The sequence below is a fragment of the Pleurodeles waltl genome, chromosome 8, assembly GCF_031143425.1.
Source record: "Pleurodeles waltl isolate 20211129_DDA chromosome 8, aPleWal1.hap1.20221129, whole genome shotgun sequence".
Taxonomy (NCBI): domain Eukaryota; kingdom Metazoa; phylum Chordata; class Amphibia; order Caudata; family Salamandridae; genus Pleurodeles; species Pleurodeles waltl.
Genome location: NC_090447.1, coordinates 750,923,469 through 750,940,974, shown reverse-complemented (window position 1 = coordinate 750,940,974; position 17,506 = coordinate 750,923,469). Strand labels below are relative to the sequence as shown.

General features: G+C 42.6%; 1 protein-coding gene across 5 annotated transcripts in view; it reads right to left on the bottom strand.

Annotated features, from left to right (window-relative positions):
* The window catches only part of LOC138250278 (F-box-like/WD repeat-containing protein TBL1X), a 690,394-nt gene that overhangs the window by 34,247 nt on the left and 638,641 nt on the right, over positions 1 to 17,506 (bottom strand). For all 5 annotated transcript variants that reach the window (XM_069204996.1, XM_069204999.1, XM_069204997.1 and 2 more), the window contains one exon: positions 5,618 to 5,692. In XM_069204996.1, the coding sequence (XP_069061097.1) occupies positions 5,618 to 5,692 (75 nt within the window). The remainder of the gene's footprint in view (positions 1 to 5,617; positions 5,693 to 17,506) is intronic.

Below are 17,506 nucleotides of genomic sequence, written 5' to 3'. Positions count from 1 at the left end.
TCCCTACCTGGTTCTCCTTGGGTCATGGGCTAGTCAGACTGTGCACTCTAGTGTTAAGCTGGGGGTGTCATGCATCCTTTGTGAATGAGGGCGGTTGGCTCTGGGGCAAACTGTGAAATGTGGAGGGCAGATCTTTTCTGTGTGCCTCTACATGCACTGGGCTGACAGTGCCCAGGTGTCTGTCTTGCATGCACATTGCACTGGCGCAAGCACCTCGCTGACCAGAAATACTCCTGCCCAGGAGAATATGCGCATGCCAGGAAGTCTCCAACCTTGCAGGGTCAGGATTTACGCCATGCTTGCTCCTCACAGTAAGTGGCTTCTCGGCCCGGGGCTGTAGGGTGGTGCAGGAAGCAAAGCATCTTTCTCCTCCCCCGGTGGAAGCAGATAGCCATGAGGGGGCGAATATGGCACTCCTCAATCCTATCGGGGCTTCTCCTCTGGTTCACACCTAGAAGGCTCATTTCACCCGCTGGAGAGTGTGCTGCTCCTAGTCCTTCACTTCACTTTTATATTTTCCTCTTGTAAGGCACATGCGCCCTGTAGTGGGCAGCCTCCACCCTTACACTGGGCTTTCCCCAATGAGCACGGTCTGTCCGGAGTGGTTTCTAAAACGCACAGACCTTTGCAGGCAGTCTGCTTTCTCAGGGCTGGACATGTTCCTCTGTGCCTCACACTGTGCTGGTCCTAATGCCGCAGCAGAAATATGCTCCGCCCGCTCCAATTCTTGTGCCTGTCGACTCTGCCTGGGATGCCCCTTCCACCACACTGCAGATGCAGCTCACTTCTTCACACGCCTCGGTGAGTGAGGTCAGGCAGGGTGAAGGAAATTAGTTGTGGCAGAGCACCAGAAAAATCAAGAAGCAGCTTTGCTGTGGCGCTGCATCTCAACGCCCTTTTTATCTCAAGGCCTCCCAGCATAGTACAGCGCATTCCTCCTCCTCCTCTGGGTGCCCTGCCTGCAGACCGTGGCCCAAGCTCATGCCTTTTCACACTTGGTGCGGACGACCTGCAGAGTTGTCACTCTAGGCAGATGACGGCAGAAGCAGTGGGGTATGGGTGGTGGACAGCATCTCCCTCTCCCTGGGCTAGGGACGCAGTTCCTCGCCTTTAACCCTCCACGGAGCAATGGGAACCCCTGCTTGATCTGAATGTGGCAGCAGTCCTGATCCTTCACACTCATGGCGCTTTTGTAAGGGGCAGCGCAACTGGTGGGGTCAGACCCCCTCGTTGCCACTGTAATGTTGTTGGGCTTTAGGTCCACATGGTAATATGAAGACAAAACAGACACTACATATGTGGTTACTGCAACAGGCTACCAGCATGTGCGCCCAGGCCCTTTTATTAACAGGACCACCAGACTGGTAATGGGTGTGGAGGAGGTGTAAGCACTCCACCTAGTGGGGGGCTGCTACATGACTTATCCAGCAGGACAAAGGTGTGTCTCCGTCAATAATCTATCACGTATTTTATTCATTCATTGAAAAAGAAATATATGTATGCATCACATTTATTACTTATGTAATGATGAGGACAACCTGATACTAATAATAACTACAGTTCGCATCTACTGACACGCTTATCATTTTCCAAATAAAAATTACCTAAAGTTAAACATATGTTTCCAATCACACAGTGAACAAATAATATAATATAATAATATCTGTAATTTACTTTAAATGCAGATGCACATTTTAAAGATCACCACTGGAGGGCAGCAAAGTCATACAATCCAAACTAGAGCGCTGTAAAGCCATACAGACTTTACGTTTCCTTTTCGGCGGGTATCCTCTCTAAATCTTTGAGGCACTGACCACGTACTTGTTTGGACATACTTCCAAACTTGTTACAAACAACAAAATGTGTAGCGGTGGCACTTGCTTCATTTTCACATGCAATCAACCTCTGAGGCGTTTTTTCTCGCCTAAGGCCCTGAAAGAGGAGCAAAACGATCTAAGGTGATATTGCGGGAGATGTATTTACAAGGCGAAGCATCACTCATGAGTTACGAAATTGTTAATCAATTACAATGTGACATGATCAATCAGTAATACCTTCCAATTATAAGGTATTCAAGTAAGGAAACAATAGAAACCATTACTATAAATAAATTAACCATGGGATAGATAGATAGGTTGATGTAGACTTAACTGAATTATGAACCATAGATTTTATAAATATTGAAGTAAATATGAAAGCAAATGAAAAGCCACAATATAGTTTCCTAATTGCCCTTGGCACGCCAAATGATTAATCAGCACAAAACCTTCCAAAATAAAAAAATATATATTCCCTTTGGGGTAAGCAAGGCGAGTTTCATGCAGAATAGCTGGGCCTGAGGCAGAGGTTAAAAAAAAAAAAAAACATTATTTCCTATTTTAACTCCCATAGGAATCTCTGCTTTCTGCTACCAAAAAAATAAAAAATCTGAGCGGAATTACACAAAACGTGGCATGAAAGCAGAGCTCTACTCGAGGAAGTGCCACTGCTTGGTTTGGTGTAAATTAGTTCACTACTTTAAGAAATTAGGATTTCAAACATGTTTCACAGGAGTTTGAAAAGAAGAAAAAGTTAAAGCTACCTGGTTGATTTGTGTGTGGATGATAAACAAGCCCAGGATCACAGACCTTCCCTGGACTAAATTTATAAAAATAAACACATCTAACTGGATGAGGGAGCTTTTCTTCTGTTATGCATATTGGGTTTGGGTCTGCAGAACCAAAGCTCTTTGATTGGGAAGCCACACCTGGCAAACCCCTACCCAACTTTGGCTGTGTGTGATGTTCTTGGCTCCAGGACCTGGCCTGCAGCCAACCCCCCTAGTTACCCAATCCCACGCTGCACACAGGCTTTGGCGTTGTGAGGTGGGTGTTGGCTGAAAGTCCGTATGGCCCCTCCTCTGCCGGACGATTTTGACCTGGGGACCAAATCCTCTGGGGCCTAGTCCACTAAAATATATATACTTTGTTTTCTTGGAAGGGGGGGGCACGTGGCCCCCTTTTCCTGGTTGATTTTGGACCTGGCATTAATGTATTTATTTTTTTGGTGGGGGGGGGGGCACGTGGCCCACCTCCCTGGGCTGATCTCAGCCTCGGTAACCCCATCCCCTAGGGCCCGGCCCTCTAACCTTTTTTTGGGGGGGTGATGTGGGCCATGTGGCCCCGCCCACCCCTGGTTGGTTTTGGACCCCAGGGACCCAATCCTCTCCGGGCCAAGCCTTCATATAATATTTTTTGGGGTAGGTGGGGCTGGGTGGCCCTCCCTGGGCTGATCTCGGCCCCAGGGACTCCATCACCCAAGGCCCGGCCATGCCAGCCAAAATGGTTGGGGAACACAGGGACAAGCCTGAAGGCTCCCACGGTCCCAACTGGCTCCCCGCCTCCTGCAGGAGCCGGCATTGCTGTCAGAGAGAGGGAACTGCCAAAGATTCCTCTCCCTCTCTCTGAGAACAATAGTATCCCTGTGAGAGCAATAGTATTCTCTATTTCCCTGCCTGCATCTTTGCAGACAGAGAAACAGAGGAAACCTCCACTTCCAGTAAGAGGGAGCTGCTTGACAGCTGTCACTTGCTAGAACAGGAGTGTTTGCTCTGGATTGGCGGTAGGTGTGAAAGCTCCTGTCAAGACTGAGCAAAAAGCTATGTTCCGGGGGTGGGCACCCCGGGACATAGCAGGAGCCGGCCCTGGGGTCCAGGTCCCTAGGGCCATCATTGGCTCCTTGAGTGGGGCAATGTGGAAGTGGCTATCCCCAGAGCTGTGGGGGGCCACCCCACATAGCAGATGACATTGGCCCCAAGGAGGTAGGGGTCCCTGGGGCTGCGGGAGCCACGCAGTCCCTCCCCCCCACATAGCATTTGACATTGGCCCCAGGGAGGTGACATGCACTTGGGGGGGATGACTGGTAATAGAGGTTTGGGCACAGGGCCTGGTGGCTGCAGGCCAGAGGATGTGACTAATCCTAATAAGCATGGGCAAAGACTGTGCACTGGGGAAGGCGCTGGTGGATTGTGGGGCCTAGGGCACATCGCCTGGCTATAGACTGGGCCCTGCAGCCAACACCCCTGTGTGTGGGGGGTTGGAAAGCTGCAGAGGAAGTGGGTAACAGGTCCCATGCCCAAATCTGGATCTGGTATATGAATTTCTCATGTTATGGTTTTCTCCACAATCCAGAACTTGCACAACAATCATGCAAACTGCAACTCGCACCCCAAAGGTTTTCTTTATTTTCATTCATAACCACTAATTAATTTATCTGCGTACTTAAGTGAATTTCTAAGCTTTTTGTTAGACCTGAAATTTCAGTTACTGTATGCAATGCACACCATAACTTACCCGTGCTCATTACACCACATTGCTGATGGCAGGTAAAAAATAAATAAAAGGAGTGTGTCGCATAACATAACTGAATATTTCAGGTTTTTTTTTTTGTGCATGTCTTTTCTATAAATATATTCACTTTAAAAAAAAAAAACATAACAAGAGGTTATAGTTAGGCTCACATTTTAAATGTACAAAAACATAGAAATTCAGCTGCTACAGCTAGAGTTATTAACTAAGTTAAGTGAATATAACTTGTCCTAAGGTGACTAGGAGTTAGGGTAACGGTACTCTGCCCTCTTTTCATATTGATTTTTGTGTGTTTTTTTTTTTTTTTTTGCCTCATCTCAAGCGGAGTCTCAAAATTGCTGCCAACACATCGTGGTTGAAATATTGGCAGCCAATCAGATCTCTGCATAAGATCAGCAGTATTTGCAAAGCCATTGTGACCCTATATATACAAATTTGGATTTCCTTTAATTTTGCGTAAACTAAAAGTGTTATCTGTGGACCAAAGGCTACCTTTCTGTCAAATCTGATATAATTCCATCCAGTGGTTCGGGCTGCAGGCATGTCTGGGAAAACACACTTCTTTTTGCTTCCTCCCCCCCCCCCCCGCCCCTTTTCCTTGACCCCCACTTGAAGGATCATCCCAAAACTTTCCATGCACAACATGACCCTAGAGGGCACTTTTTTGTCAATAAACGCTTTTTCTTTGGAAAATAAGTCCTAACTATAACTACGTACTCTACTGGTGACCGCCAGTAAAAAAATATATATATATATATATTCTGCAGGTACCAGTACATTTAAATCATTGTATTTTGTTGATCTTCAGTGCTTTCACATGTGCTTGTTACAATGCTGTTCTTGTCGCAAACTAAGCCAACATCACAGCTTCTGTAGAACTACAGCATGTTTTGTTATGACTGTCGGCCTAATTAATTTATTGAAAACTTTAGCATTCATTCAGTCAAAGTGCCAGCTTAATATTACGAACAGCAGCTTTACAGACTGTAACGTTTGAATTCAAAAGTACATTGTGGTTGCACCTCGACACCTAGAATCCGGGATGTGCTGACATCACAGTGAAGCGACATACGGCAATACCTAATTAAAAAGTGGCAGACCGGAAGGAGAGGAAGGAACTACACTGGAGAGGATGAGCAAAAGTGCCAAAACTACAGAACATAAATATACCAACATATTTTATAAATATACTTGGTAGAGATGTTGAAGCACATGTTCATGCACAAAGTATACAGAAAACACTATTACGCCTTAAGGCTCAGTTTATTCACCTTTAATGTCATGTCGTCCGAGCAGGATGCCAGCAGCATGCCAGAGGGGTCCCACTTGATGGCATTGACCTCATTCTGTAACAATAATGAGTAGGGTTATAGTCAAACGAGGGTTTAAAAGACGTGTAATGTCGCAGGTAACCAACAGAGGGCGCAATGGACACGCTGGATTGCACTGCATTTAAATAAAAGAACAATTGAGTCGCCGTTACAGTAAATTTGACACTACTGGCTATTCCAATTCAACCCGGAGTGATCTCGTCAGTCTTTCTTTACTTAGATAAATAAACCAAACATATGATCCGATGGTAAAATTATATTGTGTGGGGACAGAGTAAGTTGCAACGGCAGTACTTTGGGTAGTAGGGGAGAAGGGGAGGGCCGTAGGCGCACTCGAGGCAGAAACACCGTCAAACAGTAGAGCTTGTCTTGCATTGTCACTATTTAAGATTCCAATGGTGCATTTACAAATGTGCTAATTCACGTGATACAATGCTAACAAGTATTCTGTATGTTAAAAGTGTACAACATTTGGTGTACTAACATTACGAGTAATTAATTACGCGTGCAAGTAATGCGACAGCGAAAACATGATTGCCAACAGCACAGCAGAACACATACGTTTCGAAAACAGAATAACAGGCACATAATGCAAAAATATTTCATAATACTGCACAATACACGACCTAGGAGTATTTTTTTTACTTAAATAATGTTATTGACATTTTTAAAATTCATTTAACCGATAAAGATAATCGGCACCTCAATTAACTTTTCAAGTAAACCAGAAACATTATACATAGGTACGTATAGGAACAGTGCATATTCAAGTAGGATCTGGTTCAGACCTCGTGACAGAGTTCAATTCTAGGGCCTATCCCAAAGTTGATTAGAATAGAAGTCAGTCAGCTGGGGGCACAGCTCTCAAATTACTGTGTTGGGCAGTGGTTCTTAACCTTTTGACTTCGGTGAACCCCCATTTAACCATTACTTTATTCAGCACACCCCCACTGAATCACTATTGGAATCCGGGAACCACAGCTTAAGCAATTTTGATGATCTGACCCACAAACCAATGCACACAATTACAGAAAGAAGTAGCCAAACAATTGCACAAATAATTAAACATTTTATTCAAAACGAAATATATCTAAAAAAATCAAAATTGTAATTTTACTGGAAAGGTTATGAGCTTTTCTGAATTCAACTGAGGTCACCTATCGGCCATACCATATTCTGTTTTATGCACTTGCACTGTTCCCATGAATCAATTTGAGAATAGTAACTTAATTTTTAGCCTCCACGTTCTAAATGCTTCACATATACAGGACATTTTAGCATTTCACATTTTGCTTCTTTATTTATACTTTATTCGTATTTTCTAAGCAGTCGCAGACCCCCAGAGTAGGCATCGTCTGTCCCCGGACACAGGTTAAGAACCGCTAGTGTAAGAGATCGGGCTTTGCCAGTTTGGTTTTGATATTGTGTGTGGAGCAAATTGTCATCACTGGAGGGACGATGAGGGATTTCATTTGAGTGTGCAAGTATCCAAGGGCGTCTTTGCGCTAAAGAAACCTAAGGCAAATTAACCATAGGACTTAAGGGGATAAGCTGAGGGAGAAAACAGCCAAAATGTCATCTGTTTAAGAAAACTAAGACGATTCTACCGACTTTTGAGGTATAATGTCAGCTTATTCCATATCTAGAAGGTGGAAAACACAAAGCTATAGCCGCCCCAAGAAGCTTTCTTCATCCTGGGGACAGCGACTGAGTATAGGGCAGCAGATCTCAGTCTTCTTTTTGGTTTACACCACCTAAATGTCCTTGTAAGGTAGTCAGGTCCTGCACCATACAAGGCTTTATATGCCAAGCCAAGTGCTTTGAATGCAATTTTTTTTTTTTTTTTACAAGAAGCCAATGAAGCTTCACCAGTGCATTAGATACAGACTGGTGTTTTGGAAGATTTTCGAGGAGGCAGGTGGCTGCATTCTGCAGCATCTGGAGCTTTTTGTGTGCTAGTTGATTGATGGCCAAATAATGGGAATTACAATAAACGATCCTGGATAGGACCAGAGCAATTATCACCGATTTTTGAAGCTGGAAAGGAATAAAAGGCAACACCTTCCTCAAGGATGTCAGCATCAAAAAACAAGACGTCAATTTGTTAATCTGTTCCCTGAAAGACAACTCGGCATCAAAGACTACTCCGAGACTCCTTAATGTGCCACATAGATGTTAAACAGTATAGGGCTAAGCGCTGATCCCTGATGGACACCACAGGGAAGGGAGAAGGATTTATTGCTGAGCTTCCCAAGTGCCATAGTCTTCTCCCTATGCCTCAGAAATGATGAGAGATCATCACGCCCCAAACTGGTAGTTCCAATTTCAGTCAAGCCCTCTAACAGAACAACGTGGCATACCGTAGAGAAAGCTGTGGAAGGACCCTGAAGGACCACTGCAGCTCTTCCTCCATTGTGTTTGTTGGGTCTGATCTCTTCTGAGACATCTATCAAAGATGTCTCAGTGCTGTATCCTGATCTAAAGTCATTATGTGCATTGTCAAGAAATTGTTCTCTTCCAAATAACCAGACAGGCTAGTATTAAGATGTTTTTCGAGGAGCTTGGCTGTGTAAGGTAGCCCTGAAATTGGATGGAAATGGTTCTCCTCCTTGGGATCCTGGAAAGGTTTTTTTTTTTTTTTTAAACAGGCAGAACTGAAGCTCTTACCAGTCTGATCGAAAAATGTCTGCGGTAATGATTATATTCAAAGGAGTCGTTCGGGCTGGGGCAAGACAGTCTGCTAAATCTTGCACTACCGAAGGGGCTACTGACTTAATAATGCCGATTAGCGCAATTACTTGGTCAGTAGTGAACAGTGGAAAATTGAGCAGCTCAGGATGGCTTGAGCGGATAAACAGAGATTCTAGGCTAGGGTAAGCTAGCAAGCGGGTGGAATAAAAATCCCTATGTACTACCTTGACTTTGTTTTTAAAAAATTCAGCCAGTTTATCACAAAATACGGTCTGGGCTACCAGAAGGAAGATTAGGACTCGAAAGAGATAGGAATGTTTCAAAGAGTTCCTTTGAGGAATAGGAAGACAGTTTGATTTTTTCAGTGTATAATCTAGATTTTTCAACCAAGATTAGTTTTTTGTATTCACAGATTGCTTCTCTATATCTACCTCTGCCTATCTCGTTGTAATCCCATCTCCAGGCTTTATCAAGTCGAAGCAATTTTGTTATATGCCAGAGAGAACCAAGGGGCAGATGGCCTTTACCTGCAGGATTTAACTTCTTTTTTTTTTTTTTTAAAGGTATTTGTTTTAGGACTCCCTCACTTATCCAGTAGTGATAACTCACTACTGCTACATTAAAACCACTAAGTAAATCATGTTTTTTACGATTCTAGGCTCCCCGCTAGAAACTGTTTATTTAACTTATTCCATAGTTGGATGTGTTTACTCTTCTCTGTCATTTGTATGTCAAGTATGGGAGTCGAAATATTTATACTGAACTGGACTACCATATGATCCGACCATATTATGGGTAATAAAGCAACTGTCCTCAGTTAAGATCGTAGGAGAGCATGCCATCTAAAATAAGGCCTGCTTTACGTGCAGCAGTTTTCACTCTCTGATCCAACTTTAAACAGTTCAGAGATTCCTTTAACAGGACTGAGTCTTAATTAATAGGGTCCTCCAAATGAAAGTTAAGATCCCCTGATATACTGTAATTACGGTATTGAACACTGATCTCACAGCGTCTAAAAACTTAGCATTAGGTCCAGGGGGGCTATAGATTAAAAGCCGTGACAAGTGCAGCTATCTCTTAGCTTGCATCCAAAGGAAAAAGCCTCACAGTCTGATTTGGTGGAGGGCTCACACATTGAGAAGCTTGCCCGAGTAATCTGGGCAGGAGCGGCCTGTTACACAGGCCAATGCAAAATTAGCTTATCTGTTGGTAAACAGAATGTTAAGTGATGGAGCCCTTAATTCAAGCAGGTCTTATTCAGTGAGAACAGAATAGGTGCTTTTGATTTTCTTTATGCAACAGATGTTGAAGGAACAGGTTTGTTGGTTGATCGAAGTGCAGGTAAGAATTTGCATGTAGTTTTGTCTTTAAAACTTTAAGGATTCAGTGAAGGATGCGTTTCATTATTTTATGATGTTTCTTCTCTTCTGATTTTCTCAAGTTATACCATAGTGTGTATGCGGTCATAGCGCCCCGCCAAGAGAGGTGGAGAGGAGTCAAGCACAGGTTTTACTTTTAATTTCTTTCAGTACTTTCTTCTGATTACGAATAAAGGAGTAATAAATATACCCTGAAAACTGGGCTTCTACGTATGTTATCTGAGAGGGACATCATTTAAAGTTGCAACTGAGGAACACGTTAAGACACATCTTAAAGAGAGGGAGCATTTTGGTTAGGTCTTGATTCAGTTTATATCTAGATATAGAGGCATAGGTCCAGGTCGTTTCAGAGACTGGCCATGCAGTGATCTGGGCTTCATGGAGCAGTATTATACCAATCGCATTAGCTGAGAATTTATATTCATAGGACTTGATTTTGATACCTTCAATAGATTTGTTATTTTTGAATAGTGACTCAAAAGCTAAAATGAAGAGCAGAAGAGAGAAGGGCCAGTCATGCTTAGTACTTCAGGCTAAGCACATTTTTTTCAGAGAGTACTTCATTGATGAGAACCGATGTTTGGGTATTGGCAGAGAGGAGTTTAACTTAGTTTGAGGATGTACTGGGGTGCCGTGCCATTCAGAAGCTTTGAAGAGGTCTAGCCTATAAAGATCCCTTTTGAGCACCTAATGCCATTGAGTACCAATAGTTGTGTTTGTCTATTTTCGCCTGGGAGATAATACTGGTGAGTAATCTGGTACGGGGTGCTAAAGACCTGCCTTTGACAAAGTCTGCTTAGTCAGGATGGACCTAGGATGACACTAATGGGCCTAAATATGTGGCAAGGATTTTCCCTAAAATTTTACAATCTGTATTGATTAACAAGATGGTTGATAGTTTTTTTTTTTTGTACTTTGTGGATATTTATCCTTTTTTGAATTATTACGATTGTGGCTTCAGTGAATGAGGAAGAAGTAGTACCTTTGTAATGACTAAAGACTGTTAAGAGTTTTGGGGATATTGTTCCTGGGAGTGCTGGATAGTATGTGGCCGGGAGGCCATCAGGGCAAACAGCTTTTTATTTATTGAGGTTGAATACACTTTTCTTTATTTTTCTACAGTGGTGTTTTCTTCTAAGGGTGCGAAGCCCAGGCAGTTCCTCGTTTGCACACAGGCATTTTTTAATTGGTAAGAATAATTTGTTAAATTCTTCTATAATGAGCTTCTTTTCACTAGTGTAATGAGCTTCATAAAAAAACTTTTAAAGATCTTGATGATGTTGATGCCTTTAGATCCTAGAAGTCCTTGTTTACTCTTAATTGCTATTATTTTAGATTTCTCCTTTTTGGCTATGAATTAGTCAGTGAGTAGTTCACCACCTCCATTCCCTCCAACTTGCTATCTGGATTTTATGTTGAGTTTGACATGGTTTACAGCATATGTAAATTTTTGATAAACTCAACTTTCAATTGTAGGATGTCTGTGGACCTTATGCTGTCCTCTGTACTGGGTTTCTACTTTTGATCTCCTGTATGGTTGGCAATTCTTTAGTTGCCTCTTTCTTCTCCTTTGCAAGTATAGCTATGATCACAGTGTTGCTTTGTAAGCATCCCATATAGTTTTTTTTAGATTGATTAAGTGTTCTCACTGTTGAAGAATTCTTCAGTGAATGTTTTGAGATGGCCTATAGTATAGGGATTTGAGTTTAGTTGCCATATGGGAGTATTGCTGTATACAGATGGTAGTGTGATCAAAAGAAGCAGAGAAACAATGTTATTTTCTGTTATGGTATTAAGATGCTGCTGAGGGGTAGGGAAGCAGTCAATTTTCATATGAGAGCTCCATAAGTCAGAGAAGAATGTGCATTATTGTGTGGCGAGGTTGGCAAGGTCCAAAACATAAGTAATGATTTCGCTCTCAATTAGCTTCTGAAATACTATATAGAATTTATTGGGAAACTATTGTGAAGGTGACATTCTGTTCAGGATGGCGTCGATGTACGTTTTCCAGTCTCTTTTTAGTATCACATTTTGATGGTGGGGAGTGTTCCAAACAACAAGTTTAATTTCTCAACAGAAGTGCATATTACTCTGGGTAGTAACACATATTTTTTTAATATAATCTTATTGTTTTTTCAGAAAAGAAAAAGAAATAAACAAATGGAAGGTTTCAAAGCATCACACAGTAGGCATGATCAGGGAAATACAATTAAGACAAGCAGTTGGAGACATCTGACAAGGGACATCATGTACTGTCCCTTTATGCTTTCCATCTCAATAGTGAGACCTGAGTCAGGTGCCCTTCATGTTAGTCCTCTAAACTACCGCCATGAGGATCAACTTTTGTTCCATTTTTTGGAGGCATCCTCTTCTGGGATAGATTTTTTGTTCTGCCAGCATGCACCAGTCCATGTCTTTTTTCCACTCTGCAACATCCGGGGCAGGTAGTAACAAATATTTATAAGGTTTATATCTTATCACAAACTATGGTAGTGGCACTAACTCATCTGCCATTCTCGTCCAAATTGTTAGCAGTGATGGCGTTATTCAATTTTTTGTGAATTAGGATTACAATTCCATGCTTCTTTTCTGCTTGCGAAAAGATAATCTCTCCCACCCATTCTTCAGCTTTAGATTTCCTTCTTCACTTTCTTGATAAAGGCAATATTTTAACCTGGTCTGTTTTGGTGTGTGACTATAGCCTTCTCCTTAACAAGACTGTTAATCTCTTTAGCGTCCCATGGAAAACATTTAATGAACACTTGCTGGTTATGAGGAGGTGCTGATAATTAACAAGTGGAGCAAATGGGTTCCTTATGGAATATTTCAAAAATGTATAACAGTGATGCGGGAGCATTACCCAGCAAGTTGCACATTTTGGCACAATGGGGCTTTATTATATCCACACCAACAGTTGTTGGATACCCAAATCCTTTTATCATCAACTCAGATCCTTTTTCTACTGCTTCAACTAACTAAGCCCGTTTTAAAAAGCACACCGAGTGCAAAGTCTCCCACTTCAATCACATATAAACTACTGATACAGTGGAGGCCACAAACCAGCAGACAGACTTCCATATAACAAAAAAACTCAGTAAAATATTAACAACAAAAAGGACTAGAGCTAGCTGGCTACAACACCAAAGAGAAATATCTCTATGTTAAGGTAAGAGTAAATAGCGTTCTAGGTCTGGCTCAAAACTCCTTTCGCTGATTTCATGGTATGTGGCAGGTCTAGGCACACTTTTCAGAGACTCGTGTTCCTTTCAGTTTTGCTGTGACATTACCTGTGTTCAGGAATGCTGGTGTTGTGAGCCATTTCCTTTATCAAGTTACCTCAGGTACCACATGAGTGCCACTAAAGACACATCCAGTGGCTTCCACGTACTTCTCCTAGAGCATATATACTTTCATCCCACAAATAAATCTAAGCACAATAGTATTCTACAATGTATCTCCTCTCCTAACATGGCCCGGGGACGTGAGGGGGGTTGTTAAACGAATGAGAGTATCATAGTAAAAGTGTGATTTTTAATCGAATCTGGAGTACAATCCAATAGGTTCGCTATCCTTTGCGCATGCAGGATCTATGTGGAGTATTGCAGCAGTGACTGGTCTCCAACAATGACAGGTCTTTATACTCTCTTAACCAGCGCTCGTGGAAGGTAAGTTTCCAACTGGCAGGCCCATGAAGTACACACACTTCTCAATCCACCGTAATGTTGTTCTGGATTCCACCTTTGTGTCAGCTCAGCATCTTTGGTACTTCCCTAGAGCCTAGTGGATGCGCCATCAGCTGCAGCGCCGCTCCTGGTCCACTGAAGTAACAAAGAAGTTCAACAACTGCCTGACTACATAAGAATGCAGTACACAGTGAAGTAACAAAACTTGAGGGCCCCCCTGCAAAGTAGGAGGGGGTCTGGGCACAGTCAGGGGGCTGTCTCCCGTACACAGTGTACTGTGCTTACGGGACCCCATGGAGCTCAGCCCCCTTCCCCTCCGTACCGCGGTGGCCTTTGTTATGCCCCTAGTAGTACATTGATTCGGAATGTGGCTTTGAAGGGGCTGCAGAATGCACATAGCATCTTGGGGTGGATCTAGTAAGTTTGGTATATGAAGAATCGAAGACAACAGAAAAGGGCTTTACATAGGAGTTTAAGAAAATCAGAAGCCCACACTGCATTACTGAAAGAGATAAAGGTTTTAAGCAAGCAATAGAAACTTCAGGTTTGGGAAATAATGAGGACCCATACATATAGACAATGGCTAAAAATAACATAAATATGCAAATCTGGCTGCCCAAAAAAATGCTGTAAATATTTAAATAGCCTTGACTCCCACCACACAACTGAGTTTATTCACTGCATCCCTGGGCGAGGCTGGGTTACTCATATTGAGCTGCTGAGGGTTGACGTCTCAAGGAAGTGGGAGTGCCCTTATGTTTCAACTTGCACTGCAGCTGATTTACAATCTAGCATAATCCTGAGTAGCATTAAACTATCTAAATCGGATGACGTCCCAGGTCCTAACAACTTTCCAAACTACCTTCTGGAGTCTAACTTTCATTTTTGCTGCCTCTATTACCACCCATTATTGCAGTATTTCTGAAACCCAGGTTGCCCACCTTCCAGGAAAGGATCCATAGTATACCCAATACACAAACAAGGTGACCCTACTCGAGTAACAAATTACAGAATGATTGCACTGCTCGACGTGGAAGCCAAGCACTATGTAGAACGTTTACTAACGGAATAAGAGACCATTGCTGAATCAAAAGAAAAATTATTTCATTGATGCAAACTGGTTTTAGATACAAGATTCTTTCTCTACCGATGCTGATTCAGATCAAAAGTGTGGCCTGTCTCTTTTATTGATGATTCGAGCGACAAAACCCTTGGGGTATGCACTGAGTAGGGAAGGCCTGCCAGTGACAGCGATTTTAGTTAAATACATGGATGCAGCTGTATACAATAGAAAGGAGGACAGTAAACATTTACATATTTGGTTTGCACAATGTGTTTGCTCTTTGGAAATCTTTTCTTTTAAACGAAATTGAAATGTGGAATTTTAAACTCGGGTTTCATTTAGCTAATTGAAGCTATTCACGTTTCTAAACCATTTGATGGCTATAAAATAGATGCATTTTACATGCAACAATCTTGCATGATTTTTAATAACCCACAATAAGTTTACTGACATGAACCTGAATTGAAGGCTAAACCCCCCCCCCCCCAGGTCATAATGAGGCTCGGTTCAGATGTTTTTCAGAGGCTATAATGGTGAGCGGGAGAACGGTGCCATCTAGTGGCTGAGTTTGTTGGGCTGCTTGTTACAAGATTTGTCGGTAGTTTGGGAGGTGGGAGAATCTTTGCAGTTGCAGTTCTTAAGGGTCATCAAAGAGGGCGCAGTGTAATGTTGGCCCTGTGCAGCGGGTAGATGAGCGGGCCGCTCGAGCAGACAGTTGTGCAGATCAGACAACTCTGCTGCTCTGTGCAGCACGCGCCAGATGAGGAGCGGGATGCGAGCGCCAGAGAGCTGACAGGCTAGTTGAGAAATAAGGTCCGGCCACAGATTCTTGGCCTGGAGTCCAAGTACTCACCCTAAAGTCTCAAATCAATCGTTCTAGGGTGCTGATGCTCTCAAGAGTCTTCGGAGGCACTGGGATGTACTTAATGGAGAACTGAGGTGGAGAACCCGGATCACTGCGGTGAGTAAAAGCTAGTGCTGCTACACTCAAGGGTAGCCCCCCACTGGTTCACAAAGTGGCAAGTTAGTTTGGCATTCGTTGCACGGTCGATCCAGAGTGTAGGTAGACCCCCATATTAAAAAAAAAAAGCCTAAAAAGATGTTAGAAAACCCAGTTGACATTGACCCTCACAAAGGCAGTTGGCAAGTAACGCCCGGACGTGACAATATTCCTTATCGGTGCATTAAACGGGCCGGTACTGTCCGGTCGGAGTACAGGCACTTTTTTATTTTTAGGGGGAGAGTACCTGCATTCCTCAAGAAAAACGTAATACTTTTAATTGGAGAGTACCGGCACCTCTATTTTTCAATTTCAAGCACTGCTTATACTTATGGAAATCAGTAATTGCTCTTGATGGTGAATGTCAAAGAGCGAGTCAAATTCTAAAGAACACAGTCTGGACTAACCTAAGGCTATTTGTGTATTTTTTTTTTTTTAAATCAGAAAGGAAACATGTAGCCACCAAGTTCATCATTGCTTAAAATTGCTTTATATATGATTGTTTGTAGTAGTGGTGGTGGGATCTATTGAATACTACGGTCAGTGCTTTCGGGGCTTTTAAAGGGATGATGCAACAGGTCTGGTGAAATCTTAGCAGTGGTTGAAATGCTCCACCTTATTATTTTATTTCAGACCTGATTTCCATTTTGAATATCACGCACACGAAGTGCTCATTCAAGAGCATTCGTCAATGTTCATCAACCGGTCACCTCTACACACGTTCTGCCACCTGCACTAACTGGAGAGCACAGGTGCCGCTTTCAACGGTCACATGCTCCAATCAATAACAGTTGTTATTCGCTGAACATGTGATTTTTGCACAGATAGCTGGGTGAAAATTACGAGTTTAATATAAAGTCATTTGATACCTCGTATTCATTCAAATATGACTGGCTAACAAGGGTTTTATTTAAAAGGTTTTAACAGATTTGCTCCGGCACTTGGTTTTAACCTGCTTTGCACAATGCTTCTGAATTGCCTTATTGAATATTTTGCTTCGGTGTTTTTATTTTGACTGGGTCTGTGGGTAAGAAAGGTAAGTGTATTTTCACTCGGGCATCATAAGAGCTGCAGCCCGTGAAGTCATCAGGGGGTTTTGGGCTGGTGCTGACTGAAAGCGGCATGTGAGGCATCTGGAGATAACTGAAGACTTGGAGGGAAGGTTCATCCAGGTCACCTGAAGAACCTTCAATCAAGCAGACCCAGGAGACTCATGAGAGCAGCCCCAGGCTCCAGGACACATTGAAGCCACACCCTTATATTAATTTGGCGTTGTGAAGTGAGAGTTGGATCCAGTGATCACAAGCAAATCGTCATGACTACAATTTAAGTGGCATTAATGGAAGGTTGGCTTGGTTTAAATGATAAACCAATGGACACGATGCCCGACAGAGACTTAGAACTGAGTGTCTGAATTGCCACAGAAGGCAAATGCAAATGTGGCAAATGTGGTGTATTTGCAGAAAAAAAATCAATGACGAATTTAGTGACTCAGACGTATGTCGTGCATGCCGGGCTGAAGTTATATTTGCCTTTCATTTAGCTCAGAATAGTAGACTCAGGTTTCCTCTTGTATGCAAAATGATATTTCTTATGAATTGTTAATCAAATGTTTAGATCAAGGGCCAATGCCTGTTGCCTCACAAGGAATAGAAGGCTGAGGCCATCTGGAAGGATAGCATCTAAGTTATGCAATCATTCACTCGAAATACAGATACTTTTGGGGCATTAGTTGCAGATAACTCAAGTAAATAGAATACAAAACCCAACGTAATGGTATGGACAGAGTTTTTATAACTAAGTATAAACAGCCTTTTTAGGATGTGTGCTGATATCACCCAGCAAAGACTGAACGTTTTGGACTACATTATTCTTCACAAGTAATACTGTTGTTATTATTATCCCATCAGTCATGGTGATTATCATAATGTCCTTGACAGACACTACCTTCTCTGCCCTCACCACCCACTAAAACACTTGCTTGGTAAGTGAATCCACAAAAGCCTCACCCAA